Raw genomic sequence first — 20,633 nt, 5'->3', positions numbered from 1 at the left:
CCAGGCAGCTCCAGCATGGGGCAAATTCTCGCCCTCCAAGAGGAGCCAGTGCCCACAGGAGAGGCTGGTGGGGTCAGCAGGGAACTGTGCTCACCCCCTGCCCACTCTGCCACAGATTTTCTCCTCCTCTGTGGCTCTGGCATCCTTCATCCCCTCAGTGCCAGTCCTGGGGCTCCCTCCACACCCCAACCTCTGACTCAGCCACGAGGAGGGGAAAGGGCTGGAGCAGGCTGTGCTGAAGCTGCCGTGGTGAGATGCTGCTGATGAGTCCTCAGCCAGCACCTCTGGGCACAGGGGCACTGCCAGCAAACTCACTGATTGATTGGTTTGTTTGTTTGTTTGTTTGTTCAGCAGCTGGCAGTGCCATCCCTGCACCAAGGTGAGTCAGTGCTCAGCATCCCAGGGCCATCCCTGCCGTTGGTTGAGTGGCTCCTCTCCTCACCAGGGAGCACAAGCCACGTGGGATGAGTCAGACAGAAAATGAGTTTATTTCCAGATGCTGCAGGGGAACTAAATTTGATTTAACAAGCAGGCAAGAGTGAGGTATCTTGAGTTTTTATTTCGATCCTACTCCACAGGAAACAACATCCACTAGAGTTATCTTCCTTACATTTGTTTGTATTTGACCCGATACTGTGTTAAATATAAAATACTGATTGAACAAGGATGGATGGTGAAAAACATGAGATGCTAAAAAGATCCCTCGAGCCCTCCTCCACAAACATCCTGAATGTTACGAGTCATTTAAAATTAGTATAAAACAGGAGGACAATCCAGTAACTTGCTCTGTGTCCCCCATGCTTTGCAAGGGGAGGATTTAGGAGCAAGAGGAGAGGGGGAGCCTCTCACTTACAGAGAAGCCCACTCTGCAAATCCAGGCTGAAGGCAGGGTGTCCCAACAGAACCCGGCCATCCACTCCTGCTGGGTGTCCTGCCCTGGATTTTCAGCAGGAGACTGAAATGGAGCAGCCTCAGAAAGGTCCTCTGGCACCTCCCTGTGCCTCGGGAGCCCTTGGGACAGAATTAGGGCCAAAAGACCACAAATGGCAGAATAGTTTCTGACATAAATCCCTTGGGGTGAAGCCCAGGGTGGTGGTCCCTGGGCATCCTCAGCCCTGCCAGGGACATTGGCCTGGGGCTGGGAGTGCTGTTTGCCTGCTCTGACCCCAGGGTGGCTCCCCATGGCATTTGGGGACAGAGGGGGGGAGAGCTGAACTTGTCACCGTGCCCCAGGGTGGCTCTGGGAACCTGCTCCCCCAGAGCCAGGGAAAAGTGAAGCAGGAGTTCGTGCCCTCCAAGTGCTTCACGGGGTCCTCACACGAGCCCTGTGAGGTAGGTCAGGGTCTTCACCCCCATTTGACAGATGGGGAAACTGAGGCACAGAGAAGGGTAATGACCTGCCAGACAGGAAATATGGCATCTCCCATTCTGGGAGCTCTGCATCCTGCTATTCCAACCCTGGATACACTCCACCAGCTGCTGGTTACTCACAGCTCGTCCTTCTCCACCTCTGCACCTGCAGCAGGTGGCAGGGCCAGGGCTGGGCAGAGCAGCAGCAGCACAGTCTGGGCTCACACCAGCTTGTTCACCCCCGTCCCTAAGACCACCCATCACCCCCAGGGCAGTCCCAGCCCAAAGGCTGCCTTAGGGTGCCCTGGGCACAGACACCCAGCAGCCCCACGCCAGGCTGAGGTGCCAGGGACAGCTCCCAGAGCCTTTTTCAGGAACCTCCTGCCTGTGGAAGTGAAAACCCAGCAGATATTTTTGCCAGCCTGGCAACCACAGGCACCACGTCAGGAGGGGGTGAGTACCCAGATGTTTCCTCTTTGGTGATGTGCTGCACAGTGGCACAGCCCTGGAGAGCCACAGGCTGGGGGGCCCTAAGCTCTGCTCAGCTCCCTGCAATGCTGCTGGAGACACAGGAGGTGTGGGGTGGTGGCCACAAATCTCCTTCACTTGCCACGTGGTGCCAGAGGCTGCAGCTGTATTTATCAAAGGCCAAAAAGAGGTGATGGGCAATTGATTCCTTTGGGGCTGATGGGGAAGGTGCAGGCTCAGCCCAGCACACACCACCACACCCTCCTGGCTCCAGCAGCTCTGCCAGGGTGTTTGGGGAGCCGGATCTGGTGTGGTTTTGCCATTCTGCTGCTCCCAGCAGCTGGATGGATGTTCCATGTCCCGCTGTGTGGCTCTGGTTAGGCATCCAAAAACGGAGCATCACTGGGATCTCTCCATCACAGCTCACACCCAGGCTTGGTGTGGATGCATTCCTGCCCTGCAGCAATCCTGGGAATGCCAGGAATCTTTCCAAAAGTGGAATTAAATCTGATGAGCAATAGGTTCATCAGCAGAATGGGAGCAGAGAAGGCAGGCAGCCCCGTGACCCCAGTCCCAGGAGGTTCTCTTCCCTCCCTCCAGGAGAAAGGGACTCCCCTGGGCTGACCCCAGTCAGGGAGATGCCAGGAGCTGGATCCCAGCTCTGCTCCCTGCTGAAGGCACACGTGCAGCAAGGCCTGGGAGCTGGGCTGTGCTTCAGGCTGCCACTGGCACCAGGCTGGAGAGGAAAACCGAGCACTCCAGGGAGAAAATGTCCCCAGGGGATCCCAGGGATGTATGGATGAGTTGTGCACTTCATATTGGCTTAGAGAAAGGGTTTCCCAGTGCTCAGGGACTGGGATGCCCTGGAAGAGATTCAAGTTTCAATCTCTTGTAAGGCTTGTTGAGTATGGACCATCCCCTCTAGGGCTTGGGATGGAGCTGTTAATGCTGGCAGGACTCAGGGAGATTTAGGAGCCAGTCCAGGTGGTGCAGGGGTGTCACCACATCCCCCTCCACCACTGGGTCTCTCCCTTCATCCTGACTCCTCCAGTCCCCTCAGTGGCACACTCTAGGGACTCCAGGAGCCAAACCCAGGGTGTCATAGCCAGGGCATGTGGGGCCAAGCTTCCCAGTCCCATGGGATGCTCAAGACCAGGTGAGTGAGCAAAGCTCCAGTGAGTGGTCACTCCTACCACCCACAGCCCAGTCAGTCACTGTGTTCTGAAACCTTTGCCTAAAATAATAAACAGTTCCCGAGCTGAAAAAAGAAAAACATTTAAAATCAACCTCCAGGCTCTCCTGTCTGTGCAGAAAGGACACCAACAGCTGCTGTCCACGGGGCAAGGGGGTGGGTTGGGGCGAGCCCGCTGTGTCACCAGTGCCCTCTGTGTCCCCACGTGCCAGGTGGCACAAACAATGTCTCTAAGGCTTCTACCGGGGGGAGGTTTTGGTGTCCAGTGCCCCAGGCTGGTACAGGTACCTCCAGATGGCGTAGTAGTGGGTGGCAGCTCCCATGGCCACGAAGAGATGCCAGATGGCGTGGGCGAAGGGGATGCGCCCGTCGCTCTTGAAGAACACCATGCCCAGGCAGTAGAAGAAGCCACCAGCCACCAGCTCCAGGAGGCCGTCCCTGTTGGGCTGGGGGCAGGCAATGCTCAGTGAGGCCAAGGCAGGCTGCCCTCTCCCCACCACCCCACTGAGACCACAAGTGGTGTCCAGCTGCAGCTCTGGGCTTCTCTGCCTCCTGCTACTCCCTCCTCTCCAGCAAGGCAGCAGGGAGCCAGCAGCCCTGGGAGAAATGGAACTAGATGATCTTTAAGGTCCCTTCCAATCAAGATTATTCTATGATTTTGTGATCCTACAATTTTCAAACAACAGAGCCCAGGAAGGAGATCTGGGAGAGATGCACGTGGTGCTGCCAGGCACCCAAAGCTCCTGCAGAAACAAGGTGAGCCACTCACATCAGGAATGGCTTTATCCCTCACACAGCCCAGGGACTGCACCAACCCACAGGAGACAAATTGCTCTGAGTTTTCAAACCCCTCCTGGGGTTTGTCCCGCAGGCTGAGCCCAAGTAGGGCCTTACCATGGAGAGGATGACCAAGGCGGGGAAGAAGCCCATGATAACGTAGCACACCAGCTCCACCAGCTTGTACCTGCGACAGACAGACAGACAGAGAGGCAGCTTGGAGCAGGCACAGAGGGAGGCTGAGTTTTATGCTGGACATTTCCACAGTAGTGCTACAGGGGAAGGGGTGGCAGTGCCATCACAGCAGGTCCCATGTCCTCATGTGTGGACTGGCTTGGGACCTGGGACTCCGGGGTGACATCTGGGGCTTTTGGCTTTTTATTTGGTGCCACCACGTGGAGGAAGGAACTCATGGCAGCGGTCCTTGCTCCTGGCCCGGCTCCCACACACCCTCCAGCTCCGAGGGCGCAGGTACTCACCTCTCATGGAAGAAGAAAACATAGACAGTGCCGATGGATGCCATGATCCAGATGATCCAGCGCATGTGGGAGGCCCAGGGACCCAACTCCCGCAGGTTCAACCTGCAAGACCAGGGATGGGGTGAGGGGGGTCCAGGGCAGCACCCTGGACTGGGCTCAGCCCCTCACCCCCGTGGCTGTCCCACCACAGGGTCTTCCCAACTTGTAACTTCAAGAGGCTGAATTCCAAGGTTTTGTGGAAAGGGGTGAGGTACAACCTCAACGAGAAGCAAAGCCAGAGAGGGAAACTCTATTTGTTGGAACCAGGATGATTTTTTCCCCTTCATTTGGGCCAGGTGAAGGCCCCCAGCCACCAGCCACTCACCAGGGAGCGTAGGAGGCGGCGATGAAGAAGTAGATCACCATCCTGTCAAACATGTGCAGGCAGTGCTCCACAGTCCTGCAGGACAGACAGATGGGTCACAGCACTGGGGGCACCTGGACCCTCTCCCCCTTCCCAAGCAGTCAGGGATGGTACCTGAGATGCCTCTTCTTCCAGGAGATGGTGTGGAAGATGGTGGAGACAATGAAGAGGCTGGACAAGCCAAAGCCATAGATCCAGGCTGAGATGGTTTCCCACTGGTCATCAGAGAGGATGTAGAGGATGGAGCTGCCAAGGATGCTGGGCAGGATCCAGAGCTGGAAGGGGAAGCAAACCCGCTGTTGACTCTCTGCATTTCCATTGAGCAGCTCAACAGAGCCTCCACTTTTTTTTTAGGTGTTTCTTTAGCTTCTGGTCAAAGCTACCACCCCTAAGGGGCAGGCAGGGTCCCTCCCTGCATGGTGCAGCTCCAAAATAGTTTGTCCAGAAGGTAGGGAGGAGGAGGAGGAAGGCACAAGGAGGATGACTGTCTCTGAGTCATCTCCCAGGACTCAGAGTGGGAACTGTCAGCTCCCAAAAGAAACCCTGGTGGGGGCAGAGGTCCCTCCCACTGCTACCCAGGCAGCCCCATGGGCACCTGTCACAGCTCTTGCTGTGAAACAATCCATTTTCAGGGAGCTTTGAAAATACTCCTGCCCCACCAAGCCCACAGCCAGCTTCCCCAGGGACATGGGGCCACAGTGGGGGAGAGCAAGGGAGATGCAAATCAACTTCCCAGGGCAGGAGGAGGGAGAACGTCCCAATCCCCAGGAGCGCACAGGGCACATCTGCCTCAGGCTCTCAGTGACTGCCCCAGGGCTGAACAAAGATGTTTTTGGGTGTCCCTTGAGGTTCCTCAGTGGCTCCCCAGAGGGATGAGCACCATCCTCCCTCACCCAGGGACAGGGACAGGGACTCACAGCGTGGGTGGCACAGTTGGCTGCGTGCTCGTATTCCGTGGGCTGGTACCTGCAGTTGGACGGGACACGGTGGTTCATGAACCTGCAGAGAAGCAGGGAGAGAAACACACTCAGGGGACAGGGATGGAGCAAAACCCTTCTGGAAGGGTCTGTGCAGGACCTGCAGCCCTGCCATGGCTCAGCTTTGCTCCAGCTGCCCTGCAGAAGGGACACCAGGGCACAGCGTGTCCATCTGGCTGTCCCCAGGTGCCCAGGTCTTGCTCAGCCATGGCTGAGGCTGAAGCAGCTCCTCGGAGTCCTGGTGGGACCCCAACCCATCCAGAGGTGACACCTCCATGTCACAGCAGCATGGCCAGCTCCAAAAAGGGTATCCCTGCAATGCCTGTGGTTTCTGGGTACCACCTGCATCTACCCCCAGGGTGGCACATCCCAACACACACGTGAAAAGCCTACTGCCCTTCCTTGGAAACCTGTCTCTTTATTTCTGTTTCTCTTAGTCTTAGGAAGCAGCAGCTTGCTCTTGGTGTTCACAGGAATGTATCAATTTCCCTGCTGGACCAACAGACAGAGATAAAAAACAATGTCCCTGCATTTCTGGGTGTGTAACAACAAATTAAATGTGCATAAATAACAGCTCTGAGCACAGCCTCCTCCACCACCCTCTTCTGGCAGGAGACAGCAGTGGAGCCTTAGCAAAGGGAATGAGAAACAGGGAAATGGAGAGGGTTCCTTCCCTGCTCCTCAAAATCAGGGATTTTAGGACTTTTCCTGCTGTGGCTCAGGTCAGGATGGCTGAGCTGAGCTGCAGGGCAGGACCTGGGCTAATTGCTCTGTGACCCTGCTCGCCCCCAGCTCCAGCACCATCTGCAGCCTTTCACAGCTGAGTTGTGCCCAGCAAAGGGGCTCAGGGGCTGGCACGACCTTGCTGCTGGGCACAGGGTGATGCCTCAGGCTGGGATGCTTGGAAAGGCAGGAAATGTCCCCTCTCCTCTCCCTTGGAAAGGCAGGAAATGTCCCCTCTCCCTGTCCCCAAGCCACCCACGCCTGTGTGGGCTCCTCTGCCATCTCCTGCCTGCTTGGCCCCACTGCCTGTTAAAAGTGAGCCAGCATGGATTAAATAGCTCAAATGACAAGGATTTGGTGTGGGGGGAATTGTGCAACCACAGCGGGGTGAGGGGAGCCCCAGCAGGTGACAGTGACAACCCACAGAGGGGCCCTGTCCCCAGCCCCTGCCCTGCCTCCTGCCAGACCCTGGCACTGTGGCAAAAGATTCACGGTCCTCATCACCAAAAAATGTCTGGAATTAAGGGGGGGAATGGAGAGGCCAAGCTGTCACTGCTCTGCTCACCAGGACTCGCAGGGGGCTCAGCAGGGCTGGGAAGAAGCTGGGCACCCCTGGGGACATGGCTGTGCCCAGAGCACTGTCACCTCCTCCCCAGGGACACCAGGGATGCCCTCCCCATGCAGCCACAAGGCCTGGCAGGGCTGCCTGTGCTGGAGCCATGTCCCCTGGCAGGAGGAGGTTTCTGTCCCCAGCGTTGCCAGGAGACTGTCCCCAGCTCCCCTTCACTGTCTGCTTCCTTTTATTTTCCCTTTTAATAATCAGAAGGAGGGGGAAGAGGGGAGGCCAGACGTCCACATGACGTCACAGTTGCTGAGGAAACACGTTCAAGGCCTTTTCCTTGGATTTATTGATTTTAACAAAGCCTGCTCCATCTTCCCTCTGCTCTGGCTGGTGCTGTTCACCGCAGCAACACAGATCCAATTCCACAGCCCCCTCCCCAGGGCTGGGGGGCTCCCAGACCCTTTGGGAAGGTTTTCCTGGGGTGTAAATATCCTCCCTAGCTCTGGCACAGGGGTGGAGAAGCCGGGAAGGACCACCCAAGCCATGCCCATGTAACAAGGCTGGAGAGCATTTATGTTCCTGAAGCCCAGAACTGTGCTGGTGAGGGGCACCACAAACTCCTGCTTTTCCCAGAGGGACAATAGCCTTGAGGAGGAACCTTTTTGCTTTTTTAACCTGGGGAGAGATTGCTCTTATTTTCCTGCTTTCTAGTAAGCATCATCCTGTGGATGGTGGGAAATGGAGCATCAGGGATGTGGGATCTGGGGGGTCAGCCTGAGCCCCACTTTTGGCACCTGCATTGTGTTTTGGGGCTAATTTGGCACATTTCTGTGGCCCTCTGTGCTCTTGCTTTGCCAGGGTGGGAAGAAGGTAAGAAGGTAAGAAAGGGATATAGTGGATTTTTTCCTCAGGAGCTCTCCTGAGGCCACCAAGAGAACCTGAATCAGTCACTCCATGGTCACCTCCCTCTGTAGAAATGGGAGCAGCTGGTGTGGGCACGTCTCCTGGCAAGGCAGGTAAGTCCCTTATTTCCCCTTATTTCCCAGGGGTGCAGAGGTCACTTCCTCCCCTACTCCCCCAGGATTTTATGGACCAGCTCGTGCCATCCCTGTGCACACTGGCATGGATGCAGGGCACAGGGAGCCCTGCAGCATTCCCAGCCTGCAGACAGTGTGCAGAACCAGCCCCAAAGCACAGCTCCAGCCTGGACAGACAGATGGAAACAGCACTTGTGGTTCTTGGGTGCAGGAAGGCACCAGCAGGTGCTCATACACCACTGGGTGCTCCAGTGCAGCTCAGCAGGTGCTTCAGGATGGCAAATCCAAGACACAGAGAAGTTCAAAGACAGAGCAGGAGCAGGATCATGTTCATTCCCAGGGATGCTGTGTGGGAAGCAGGGAACCAAAGGGTTCCCGGGCACCTTCTCCTCCTGGTGCTGCTCCTGGCACACTCCTACAGCTGCTGCATGGAGAGGGGGGCTGCTGAGGGTCTGCCCAGGGGTCATTCACAGCAATCCCAGGGTTTTTGCCTGCCCTGCTTGTGCCTGCTTTCCCCTGGCCCCTTTCCCAGAGAGGAGCCTGAAAAGGGCCAGTACAGCAGCTCTGGCCAGGGAAACAATGAGCCCCTTGTCCCTGGGCAGAGAGCAGAGCTGCCTTCCCAGGCCTGCTCCTTTCTCCTGCTCTTTCTCCCACTCTCTTGGGTTGGGGTTTTTTTTTAATATGGCTTTAAGGGTTTTTACTGAGTTTTTAAAAGACTTTTATCCACCAACCAAATTCCAGCCTCCAAAATCGTGCAGATCTGCCTGGCTCTTGCTTTGCCAGGGTGGGAAGAAGAAAAGAAAGGGATAGAGTTAAATTATTCCTCAGGAGGGCTCATGTGGGACTCTGAGCTCTCCTGAGGGCGCCAAGATAACCTGAATCAGTCACCCCATGGTCACCACACACTCACACAAGCAGAGCCATGGGACACTTTCAGGAAAGCTGTCACCTGCACACATGAGGGGAACAGCCCCAAAAGAGACCCCAGCCAGGCTGCAATTTGGGACAGATGGGATTTAGCCCTGCCTTTGACACAACTCCCTGGCTGGCCTCTGCCACATCTCTTCATGTCCTTCTCACTCCCCTTTCCCCTCTCTCCAAGTGAGGATAATAATTGTGACATCCTTTAGGCAAGCCAGTGGCGGATAATGTGAGGAGGGTGTAAAATCCCCACGAAGATGTGGATGGGGAGGTGTGAGCTGGGCTTCTGCCCTTGGAAAGAGGTGCTCCAGCACCGGCCATAAATCAGGCTGTGCATGTGTCTGTGTGTCTGTGCTCTGTGGGCTGGGTGCCACGGGGACAAAGGAGCAGTCAGCAAGTCCAAGGTCATCCCAGGTGATACAAGTTTCCCCAGAGCAGCTCACCTCCGCAGGTTTCACCTGAAAATGGATTATAAAAGGGCTGGGCTTGCTCAGGATATTGGCCTAAAGCCTGTGGGGATGGATTTGCTGTGTATCCATCCTCCTGCCCAAGGAGCTGGGGCTTTTCCAAGCTCTGTTCCCTGCTGGGCAGTTCCTGGGATCTGGCTGCAAAGGAAGGGGATTTCTCCTTCCTCTTGTGCCTGGATGTCACAGCTGCTTTTAAAATAACCAAGGAAGATCCAGGTGGTGGTCAGAGAGGAAGGATTTGCTGGAGGTTGAACAGCAGTGGAGGTAAGTCCTGCTGGGGCTGCCCCTTGGTAGAACAAGTGCTGTGATGCCTGAGGTGCCAGTGATGGAGCAGATATGTCCCTGCAGGGCAGATCTCACTCTCTCACTCCTCAGGGCCTGGCCTGGGTTTGCTCTGCCAGCCCTGAGGCTGCACAGCCAGCACAGATGCCAGGGCTGCTCCTGGGGCTCACATGGGAGCTGCTGTGGCGGCATCCCCTCAGCTGGGGCTTGGCAAGGGCCCTGCCTCTGATCTGGGATCTGCTCAGGCTCCAGCTGCATCCCTGGTAAGAGGCTTCAATCCCCCTGAGCTGCTGTGTGGTTTGTAATCAGCTGAGCGCTGGGGAGCCGTGTGTGCTGGCGTGGGGCCTGGCTGTGTTTGTGTCCAGCTCACCACCACAGGCCCCACAAGGTGCAGGACCACTGGGAAACCCCCAAGGCCCACCTGGAGCCCAGGAGATCCCCCAGAATTTACTGCTTTATCCAGCCCAGGAGCACTGTGAAATCCTGCTTTTCCTTCCTACCCATTGACTTGGGAATGTTTGCCATGGCTGCTGTTTGTGTCCAGCTCACCACCACAGGCCCCACAAGGTGCAGGAGTACCGGGAAACCCCCATGGCCCACCTGGAGCCCAGGAGATCCCCCAGAATTTACTGCTTTATCCAACCCAGGAGCTTGTGAAATCCTGCTTTTCCTTCCTACCCATTGACATGGGAACGTTGGCCACTGGGAAGCAGCAACACCAAGGCTGGCGCTGCCCAGCGGTGCCATCTGCAGTGCCACCCACACGGGCACGGGTGGCACCTGCTGGGAGCTGGAGCCTCCCTTGCATGCCCATTCCTCAGAGCCTGCCTGCTCCCACGCTCACATATGGCTCTTGGCTCTGCAGAGCTGAGCTGGAAGCAGCTCCTGGGCCAGGCCTGGCCTTGGGCCCCTCCTGTGTCTCCCATCCCATGGGAGAGGGGCAGCAGGGCTGGTGGAGCAGAGCAGGACAACTCAGGGTTTTCTTTTTGTCACGCTTCCTAGCACAAGGAGCTGGCAGCTTGGGCAGGGAGCAGGAAATGGAAGAGTTTTTTATCTAAGCCAGCATTTCCTCACCTTTCTCATGGGTAAATCCAGCAGATTTCTGGAGTAACCCACCCAGATTCCCCTGGTGCAAGCCTTGCTTCCAAAAAGCGAGTCAAAAGGGGCAGCAGATCCAATCATCACCCATCACCTCATTGCTCCCGTGCCAGTTTTGCTCATTCCCAGCACTCTGAGCACCCTGGGCTGGCTGTGCACCGTGCCCTGGCACTACACAGCCTGCACACCCTGGGAACCCATGAGCAAGGGCTGCTGCTGACTCAGAGGGGCCCCGTGCTCAGCCAGGTCCGTGCTGTCCCTGGCTCTGAGCCACAGGCACAGGTGTCCCCTGAGAAGGGACAGAGGAGGCAGCCCCTGGCACACCCTCAGAGGGTGCAGGAGGGACTCTGCCGCTCTTCCCCTGAGTACCAAGGGCATCCAAAATTCCTTTCTTGCTCAGGGACAACCATGGGATGCTCCAAGCCAGGCATTGACCATCTCTGCACCCACCAGAGCCCAAGTACACCCAGCATGGCTTGGTTGGTGGTGGAAACTCAGCAGTAATTCTCAACTATCCATATTCCCACTCTTTGGGCAGGGATATTTCTTTTTCTCCCCAGCTCTCTATGTGGATGTTATCTCCAACCCTTCCAAGGTAATTCATGACCCTGCAACCACAGCAGAGCTGTTTGTTTATTCACAACAGATGGGATTGGTGAGTGTTTCCCAAATTACTTTCTGAGCTGGGACTTCTTGTTTCATTTGGTTCTCATGAGACATCCAACAACAGCTGATTAGTCACAAAATGACTCTGATGTCCCAGGTGTTTGGTGAATGTTGGAAGAACTGTTTCCAGAACTGCAAATCCTCTATTATTCATTAATTTCTTGTTTGGAAAGTCACTGTGCATGTTCCTTGCTGCCTTGCCTTGAGCAGTGGCATAAATCCTGAGCTGGCTCTGCCTCTTTAACTGCAGCAGCCCCAGGAGTGAGTGTGGCCACTGGATCCTGCGCCTGCTGGCACAAGATTTGGATAGTTTGAGAGCTGGAGCTTTCCCAGCCTCTAACCCTGGCTGTGGCTGTGAAATACATGGGCAGGTGAGAGTGTCCCAGGTTCATAAAACCTCCCCACAGCATGGCCTGCGAGACACAGACAGGCTTTCACTTGGGATTTCCAGATGCTGCTCAAGTACAAATCATGTCTGTAAATTATTCAGCAAATGCCTCTGGACAGCAAAGGCAGAGAAGGAAAATCATGTATTTCACCAGCCAAGCATGCAGATAGTAAGATTTCCATTAGTATTACTTACAACAGAGAGCAGGGCTGTGTCTAATGCTGCTGCTCAGCACAGAGAGGAGCCAACTCCTTGCCCTGACCTGATGATCTCTTTCTGCATAAAACCCTTTCCTCAGCAGCAGCAAACTTGGGCTGTAAACTTGAACAGGAGCACAGAGTTGACTCCAAATTCTCCTGAAGGTCAGCACTGCTTGGCTGAGCTCCGTGGTCTCTGACTCACCCAGCAGGAACATGACACCTGTGGTATCATGTTATCATGAGAGGCTCAGTGTTATCACAGAGAGCCCCTCTGGGCTCCCTCTGCATGAAAATGTTGAGTTTGTCACACCTGGAGGGACCTGATCTGTGTGTTTGGCCATGTCTGCTCTGCCTTTCTCAGACCCAGCCCCTGGCAGCAGCAGCATCTCTGGAGATTAAACAAAACTCCTGGTGCAGCTGCAGCCAGGCACCCTCAGGAGTGAAGGACTGGAGTGAGTTGTGCTTTTTTCCCTTCCTTTCGCTGGGAGTTGTACTTGTTGGCATGGCTTTGTCTCACTGTGGAGCTGGGGGTGTGGGAAGGGAGGAGGAGGAGGGGAGGTCAGCCCTGGCAGAGCCCCATTTCTCACAGCCACTGACCTGCAGGGCTGGGCACTGCCTTGAATTTCCCATGGGTGGTGTTGGCTGCTGCCTCGTGAAGCTGGACACAGCAAACTGTGCCAAGGAATCACATCAGGCTGATATCCAACACCAGCTGAAGGAGGGGAAGGATCATGTGTTTCCCGGGCAGCCAAGAGACCGTCCTTGCCCCAAAAGCACAAGGCATGGGGCTTGGTTTGCCCACTCATGTACACCTTCAGTGTGCTGCTCCCCACCTGAGCCTGTCCTGCTGGGTGCCCCAGCCCTTGCAGAGGATGGAACAGGGCAGTTTGAGTGGATATCCCATCAAAAATGCTGCTCTGAGAGTTTGCTGCCTTCCAAACACCTGGCTCCCATTATGCACCCTGAGCTACATGAGGTAACTCCTACTGGTGCCATTTTAAGAGGGTATCTGAGCCAAGCTGGCCCCACAAAGCAACCAGCATGGAATTGGTTGGTGATATCAGCTGATCCTGGTTTTCCCAAGCATTTTGGGGGCCTCCCCATCTCTTGGAGCAGTGCCTTTTGCATTGGGGGAGGTCTGTCTGCTCACCTGGGGACAGACTGACAGGTCCTGATGGGGCTGGTGCTCACAAGGTGAGCAGCCCCTGCCTCTGGAGGAGCTTCAGGCTGTGCTATCAACACTGAAAGCATTTCCTTCCCACTGCTCCATCCCACATGGGCTGTGGGGGAAGCAGAGCTCTTGGAAAGCATCTTGGAGTGTGTGGGAGCAGGAGAGGGCTGCTCATGTTTTCGTGGCAAAGCAATGGAGAGCAGGTCTTCCCAATGTGGTTGCTCTGTCCAGGCTGCCAGCCTGGCATTGGTTTCCTTGTGTTTGGAGTCTGAGCATCCCAACATTTCCTGTACCTCCTATTCCTGCTGGTTCTCCTCTTCCTGTCTTGGCCAGAGATGCTGGAATAGCTGATCAATGTCTCCTTGCTCAATAATTACAGGTGCAAGGGAGAAACAAGGAAGGTCTTCCCAGCTGCCTTTCCCCATAGTCAGAGGATTTGTGTTTGAGCAAGTGTAGAGTTCAGACCTCCATTCCCTCAAGCTGGTGAGGAGGTGGCAATGCCTGCATTGCAGGCACAGGGAGGTGAGGACCAGCCTGGACCATGCACCTGCAGAGCCCCTGCTCCTGGGCTGAGACATTAACGTGGATTTTCCCATTCTCTTTGTGTTGCCCCATGCAGGGCAAGCTGAGCAAAGACAGTAAGATTTAGAGCCTTTACCGTGGACAAACCAAAGGAGCTGCTATCAGTCTGTGAGGATGATTCAGTGCCCTGCAGCTCCCAGCAGAGCCCTCTCCAGCGCTGCTCCAGAGAGGCTGAAGCTGGCTGGGTACAGCAGCTCCCTGATTAATCACATTTCCTTCCAATTACAGCTCTGGATGGCCAAGATCTGGGAAGCATTCAGGGAACTAACTACTCAGCCCCATGGCAGCTACATGGGCAGGAAGGACCAGACCGTGTCTGAGTTAAAACTGGGCCAAAAGAGGGTCAAAGCTGGTGGTGAGGGTCAAGGAGGGTTTGGTTACCAGGTCAGTGTAACCTGACCAATGAGCCCAGTGATAAAGATGCAGCTTGGTCTGAGCTGTTGGTCTGGGAGGGACCCAGCACCGTTTTGGTGAGCTGGGAGGAAGATGGAGGGGGAGGAAGGAATAACCCTGTGGTGGCTGGATAAAGCAGAAGGAATCACATCTGCTCACACTTGGTGCTGTGCTGGTGTTGTGGTTAAACCCGGCCTGTGGGGCTGGAGATGGATATTGCCTGTCAGGGCTGTGAGTGACAGGGAAAGCCTTGCAGCAACCGAGCTTTGAAACTCCATTTCCCCACGGTGTCAGTGATGGAAGAACCTCCCGGGTCCCGGAGCAGAAACCACCGAGTTTCTCGTTTATAACCTCCAATGGCACTGCCTGCACCCTGCTCCACCACGGTGGCAGCCCCTCCCTTCGCTTCCTCAGCTCCAGCTCTGCATCTCCAAAGCCCAGCCAGGAGGGATTCGGAGACAGCCTGGTGTCCCTCCAGCCCTGAGTTTTCTCCTGGCAGTTCACAGAACGTTCCCGCATTGATCACGGCTTTTCATCTCTTTGTTCTCACACAACAGGTCTTTCATCACCACACTGCGTTTTATTTATTCCTTTTGGTGGGTGTATCAATGGCCAAGTTCCTCCTTTCTTGGTCCTGGCTCAAAATTAGATAAAATGACATGAAAAATTAAGCCTGTTCCAGGCTTTTCCTCCGCAAGGAAAACTTTGATATTTTTTGGTTTTGTTTTTTTCAAGGAACACTAAAAGCAAGGCCACATTCTCTGAAAAGACGTTGCAAGATGGAATCACAGAATTGTTAAGGTTGGACAAGACCTCTAAGATGGAGTCTGACCATGAGCCCAGCAGTGCCATGTTCACCCCTAAACCACTTCCCCAGGTGCCACATCCCCATGTGGTTTTGACAACTTCCAGGAATGGTGATTCAGCCACTTCCCTAGGCAGCCTGTTTTAATCTTTCCTAATATCCAACCTAAACTTCCCCTGGTGCATTTGAGCCCGTTTTGTTTTATCCTGTCCCTTGTTTACTGGGAGCAAAGCCTGACCCCCACCTGGCTGCATCCTCCTGTCAGGGAGTTGTGGTCACTGAGAAGGTCCCCCCAAGCCTCCTTTTCTCCAGGCTGAGCTCCTTCAGCTGCTCCTTATCTGACTTGTGCTCCATTGTCCTTCTCTGGGCCTTCTCCAGCACCCCAAGACCTTTCCTGTAGTGAAAACTGATTTGATTCTGCTTCCTTGAAGGACACATGCCACCATGAATCCCCTGGCTTCTGCTTGCCCCAATTCCCACCTCAGAGCTCCCTGAAAGAGCATGCCTTGCACAAAGGAAGGAGCAGCTTTAGGGTTTCTTTTGGGATATGCCCCAGCAGAGCATTTCCATGGAGAGCAGAGCTGGTGTACACAGAGGGAGGGGGGACAGGGATTATCCCACTGTTATTTTTGAGCACTGGGCTAAGAGGATCTCTGTGATGATACAGGAAGCCCTGGGTTAGCATCACGTGCTGGTGATTTTCTTGGGGTGAAAGCCAAGGGAGTTCCCATCTCCTGCTGCTCCCCAGCCAGCCCTGGCACACAGTGGGAGCTGGAGGATTGATTCCCTGTGGATCTGCCCCTCCACGTGCCCCACAGCCCCTGCCCTGCGTGTGGGCACCATCCCTGTAATGCCCCATCCCACTGAACAAGCTGTCTCCAGAAAGGACCACCACAAGGTTGGAGCAGGCTGATTCAGGATGAATCAAGCAACAGGTTGGCAGGTGGGCTCTGCTGGGGGGGACTGATGTCAGTGGAGCAGCCCCTGATCTGCTGCCCAAGTTCCCAAAGAGCCTCTGCACCCCTGGCATGGGGTAAAGGTATGGTTTTCCTCCTGCTCTGGGGGTACAGAGCTGTGCTCAGCTCCATTTCCCCCAGCTCTGTCCTTTGTATGCCAGCAGGGTGGGGGAGTGAAAGGTGGGGGTGTGAAAGTCTCGAATTCTCCATTTTCTCAGGGTTTTGTACCAGGCACATTGTGCAGATCTGCTGGGTGCCTCCTGCCTCTTTGCCAAGCAAAGGTTATCAGGAGGCAGCCACAGCCTCAAAAGGGTCTTTGAGGAAGTGGCCACGTTTCAGGCAGGTTTTGGAGATGCAAGCATGGATTTTCCTCACAGGACGCCTGTAAGGAAAGGAGCTGATGGCTGGAGGGGGTCGGAGGATGGTCTGCTGTCCTTATCCAGCCCAGACAAACATCTCTCAGAGATCATCCTGCCTGGAGCAAGCGAGAAACACCATCACCACTTCTTTTCACACAACTTTTTCTCTGCTATCTACCCCTGACAGGACCGCTGGGAGTCTGAAAGTTGGCAGCACAGAGCTCAGTGCCCTCAGGAGCTGTGCCAGCCCGTGGGACCCTACACAGGCAGAAAAACATCCCCACCACAGCCCCAGGGAGCTGGGAGAAAAGCCTGTCCTCGGTGCAGGGCTGAGCACCCCCAGCAGCCGCTGTACCCACCTGAGCAGCACCCGGTGCCACCTGACTCATCCCGGGCAGGTGCTGTCCCCGTGTCACCTGCCAGCTCCCTCCCCAAGGCCACACCTGATCCCGCAGCCGCGCGTGTGCCCAAGCGCCCTCTGACCTGCGCTCAGCAATCCTCCCCGCACAGGTGACACCGGGAGGTTTCCTGCTACACCTGAGCTCTCCAAGCAAGCCCCGGCTGCTGCTGGAAAAGCTCCCTGGGGATTTCACGGATGGAGAGAAGGCTCCACCGCCCGTGCATCCCATGGGGACCCTGTTGAGCCTGCGGGTCCAGGCTGGCAGAGCCGCCCCGAGGGGGTTTCACCGAGGCGCAGAGGGACCCTGGATCCCATCGGTCCCTCCATGGGGGGTTCGGAGCCAGCGTTAGGGTCTGTCCCTCGGGAAGGCAGGATCCTGACCCTGCCACGGGAGAGCCGCGGTGAAGTTAGAGCCAGCGAAAGGCTCCCAAGGATGCTGAGAATCCTTTAGGGATGCAGAAAAGCAGGTAGCCGAAAGCCCAGCCCGCACTTGCCGTGTGCTCTGAGGCACTCAGCAGCTTTCCAAGATCCTTTCGGGCTCCATCCCCACCGAGCCGAGCCCGGGGAGGGCTCGGGGCTGTCCGGGGGCTGTCCGGGAGCACCGGAGGTCGGGGGCCGCCGCACCGATGGATTTACCTGGCGTAGCGCGTCTTCTGGAAATCCAGGAGCCGGGACACGAACATCGCGGCGGTGCCATGGGGGTCCCGGGCAGCGGCGGCTGCTCAGCCCCGGCCCGGGGGGAAAGCTCCGCCCGGGGGAACGGCACCAACTCGGCGAGCTCCGGCTGCCGACCAGGAGAAGGGGCGGCCGGTCCAGCCCAGCCCTGCACGGCACAGCCCAGCCCGGCACGGCACAGCCCGGCCCCGGCCCCCTCCCGCCCCCTCGGCCGCTCGGGAGAAGCGACACGGGCAAAACAAAGGCGACCTCGGGGAGGGGGGAGCCAGCCCCGCTGCCGCCCTCAGATGTGCAACGAGGAGGAGGAGGAGGGAAAAAAGAAAGGGGGGTGTGGGGGGGAATCCCTTCCAACTCTTCCCGGCCACAGCAACCTGCGCGATCTCCCTCCGCCCCCCGGCAGCTTTAAGCACAGCTAAAAATATCCCCCACCCTCCCCGCTGCCACCCCCGGGGGATCAAATAGCAGCAGATTTGAATTGAAAATGTGATTAAAGCATCGGGGAGGGGGAGAGCGCCGAGTGCCGGCAGTCAGACGCTCCCCCCGGTACCCACCTGCTCCCCCCGGCCCCTCTGCCCAAGGCTGGGTCCCCCCCGAGGGTCTCCAAGGCATCTCTGCCCACCCCGGGGGCAGCACCATCCCCAAGGAGCTGGTTTGTTTGGCTTTGTTTTTATTTATTTGCTTTTAAGGATTTTTTCCCCATTATTTTCCAGAAGCTGGGGTGGGTGGCTCTGCCACCATCGCTGCGTGGTGCCCCTGGGAGGGGGCACAGCTCCAGCACCCCAACATCCCTCCCTGCTGGGGAGAAGGGGGAAAAAGCAGCACGGCAGCAAGGCAAGCTTAAGGACCCCAAAATCAGCCCATCTCCATGGCAAAGCCTTCACCCCTCCCTCCTCTACATCACTCAAGCAGGCTCCTACAGGAGGTGACATCCCGAGGTACATCTGAGGTTGGGCAGCTCTGAGGGGGGATGCAAAAGGTGATGAGGGCAGATTGGTGTCATCCTTGGCACAGGGACTGCAGGCAGCCTCAGGCCAGCAGCTGAGGGACAAGAAAGGAGAGGTCAGCAACACCGGGAGGAGCACAGCCTTGGTCACCCCAACAGCACCTCTCCTTCTGGAGCTGTGCCAATGGGGCAGCTGAGGACGTCCTGATGGGAAGGGCTGTGCTTGTATGGCCACTTCCATGGGAAATGGAGCACACACAGCTCTTCCAGAAGCCAAACTAGACCAAAAGGAGGGAATCCCTTCATTCAAGGCATGAATTAAACCTGGCACCCTCTGCAAGCCCTTCCAAAGGCAATTCAATCCCTCAGGGGGTGCTGCAGGTGCAGCTGCATTGTGGGGTGTCCCCCAGGCACACCAGAAGCACCCCAGGAGCCAGCAGCAGGTTCAGCCTTCCTGCACGATTCCCACTGTGGATGGAAGACACCAGTGGGGACCAGGAAGGATCCAGGAGGTGCAGAGGCAACAAATAAACCCCATTTTCAGTAGGATATCTGGGACAGCCAAGGCCTGGCTGAGAGTGGCAGGTCCAAGCTGAGATGCAGAGTGAGATCATCTCTGAAAACCTCTCCCACGCTCTGCCACTTAGCCAGGAAGGGTTTTTTTCCAATTCCTTCCCCAGATGATGAGCTCTGGTAGAGCCTATGTCACGGTTCTTGTGCCCTGCTGTACCTGTTCTCTGGGCCTGAAGAGGAAGAAGAAAGGATGATAAATCATATTTACCAAAATAACCCCCATCCCCAAAGCCCCCAGCCCACAGCTGAGGGTGCTGGCAAGGGACACCTGAAGCAAACCATCCATCCCAAAATAGATCCATCTCAGAGGGCAAAAGGCAAATTGAATGAAAAATAAGTTACTATTTTTGAAGCCTGAATCCAGTTGTTATGGCAACCAAAGCCTGGAGCATCGTGCTGAGGAATGGCTCCAGCCCCAGCAATGCCTCCAAACCTGGCAGACAGGGAATCACAGGGGCTGCTCCAAGCTGGGGGGGGGAGATGTCCATGCTCACAGCACCTGTACCCCACGGGGATGTGTCCCCTCCCTGCACAGCAGCTCTCCTCAACTCTGCCCACGAGCCCGGCTTGTTTTTCCCTCCTCTCCTATCCCTGGTGCTCTCCCCACCCTGTAAAGATCCGAGTAATTTTAAGCAGAAATTCCAATATTCTGGGGTACCCTGAATACAGTTGGATTTTTTTTTTTAATGTCACCAAAACAGGGTGGAGTTTGCAGAGTTTTCCTTTAGATGAGGAATGGCTCATGAAGCCCAGGGATGTTTTCCTCCTTTGTTCTGATCTCTTCTAACTGGTGACCAGTGACAGGACCCGAGGGAACAGCTGGAAGAGCTACAGGACACATGGATGTGTTGGTAGCAGAGGCAGAGGTGACTGTGGGGGACAGGACTGGCTCTGGTGGACATGGCAGGGTGGGCACAGGGCAGCAGGGAGCTGGGGCACTCGGGTTTGAGCCATTTGGAGAAGTCTCTGTGCCAGCAGCTGGAGGTCCTTTAGCCTCACAGGCTGGGGAGGGGGAGGCTCCATCACCCCACACTGCCCCATGAGCACCACTCATGAACCCTCTGGAGCCAGATGGCCCCAGAGGCATAAACCCAGCACCTGGTGGCTCATGTTTGTGAGATTTACCCTTTGCTGTACTAATCCCTTGATGTTGATCCCATTTCCAAAAATCGCTTTTTCAGTTCTGAGTGGTTTTTTTGTTGTTGCTTTTGGTGAGGGTGTTGTTGTTGTTTAGTTGGGTTTTTTGGGTGTTTTTAGGTTGTTTGTATGTGTGTGTGTGTGAGTTTGGTTTTTATGGGTTCTTGGTTTTGTGATTTTTTTGTTGTTGTTGTGGTTTTTGTTTGGTTTTTTTTTTGTTTTGTTTGTTTTGTTTGTTTGGGGGTTTTTGGGTTGTTTTTTTTTTTTTTTTTTTTGTGATTTTGTTTTGGTTTGGGTTTTTTGTTTGTTTGTTGGCTTGGATTTTGTTTTCATTTTTCCCCCTGCAATTTGTGTTACCCACTAGACCAGGATGCTCAATTCAGCCTGGCTTTGGACACTGCCAGGGCTGGGGGGGCATCTGCAACCTCACCATCACAGTAAAGAATTCCTCTGTGTATCTATTTCCCCTTTCCATGTGAACTTATTCCTCCTTTCCCTATTCCCACAAATCCTGACCAAGAGCCCCTTCAGACACTGACAGCCGCTCTGATATCTCCACGCGTTTTTCGCTTCTCCATCCCGAACAGCTCCAACTTTTTTTATTTTTCCTTTTTCCCAATTCATCCGCTGAGCCTCGGGGACATCCCGT

General features: G+C 55.6%; 1 protein-coding gene across 1 annotated transcript; it reads right to left on the bottom strand.

Moving 5' to 3' along the window:
• Nucleotides 1-539: 539 nt before the first annotated feature.
• On the bottom strand, nt 540-17,600 carry MMD2 (monocyte to macrophage differentiation associated 2). The gene is made up of 7 exons (XM_030958100.1): nt 17,293-17,600; nt 5,587-5,668; nt 4,784-4,944; nt 4,631-4,705; nt 4,267-4,368; nt 3,905-3,974; nt 540-3,456 (listed from the first exon to the last, which is right to left on the bottom strand). Exons 1-7 carry the CDS (start codon nt 17,337-17,339, stop codon nt 3,250-3,252), a joined length of 744 nt encoding a protein of 247 aa, XP_030813960.1. The 5' UTR covers nt 17,340-17,600; the 3' UTR covers nt 540-3,249.
• Between the last annotated feature and the right edge of the window lie 3,033 nt (nt 17,601-20,633).

This window comes from Camarhynchus parvulus, chromosome 14, assembly GCF_901933205.1.
Source record: "Camarhynchus parvulus chromosome 14, STF_HiC, whole genome shotgun sequence".
NCBI lineage: Eukaryota > Metazoa > Chordata > Aves > Passeriformes > Thraupidae > Camarhynchus > Camarhynchus parvulus.
This window is presented reverse-complemented; position numbering and strand designations above follow the sequence as displayed.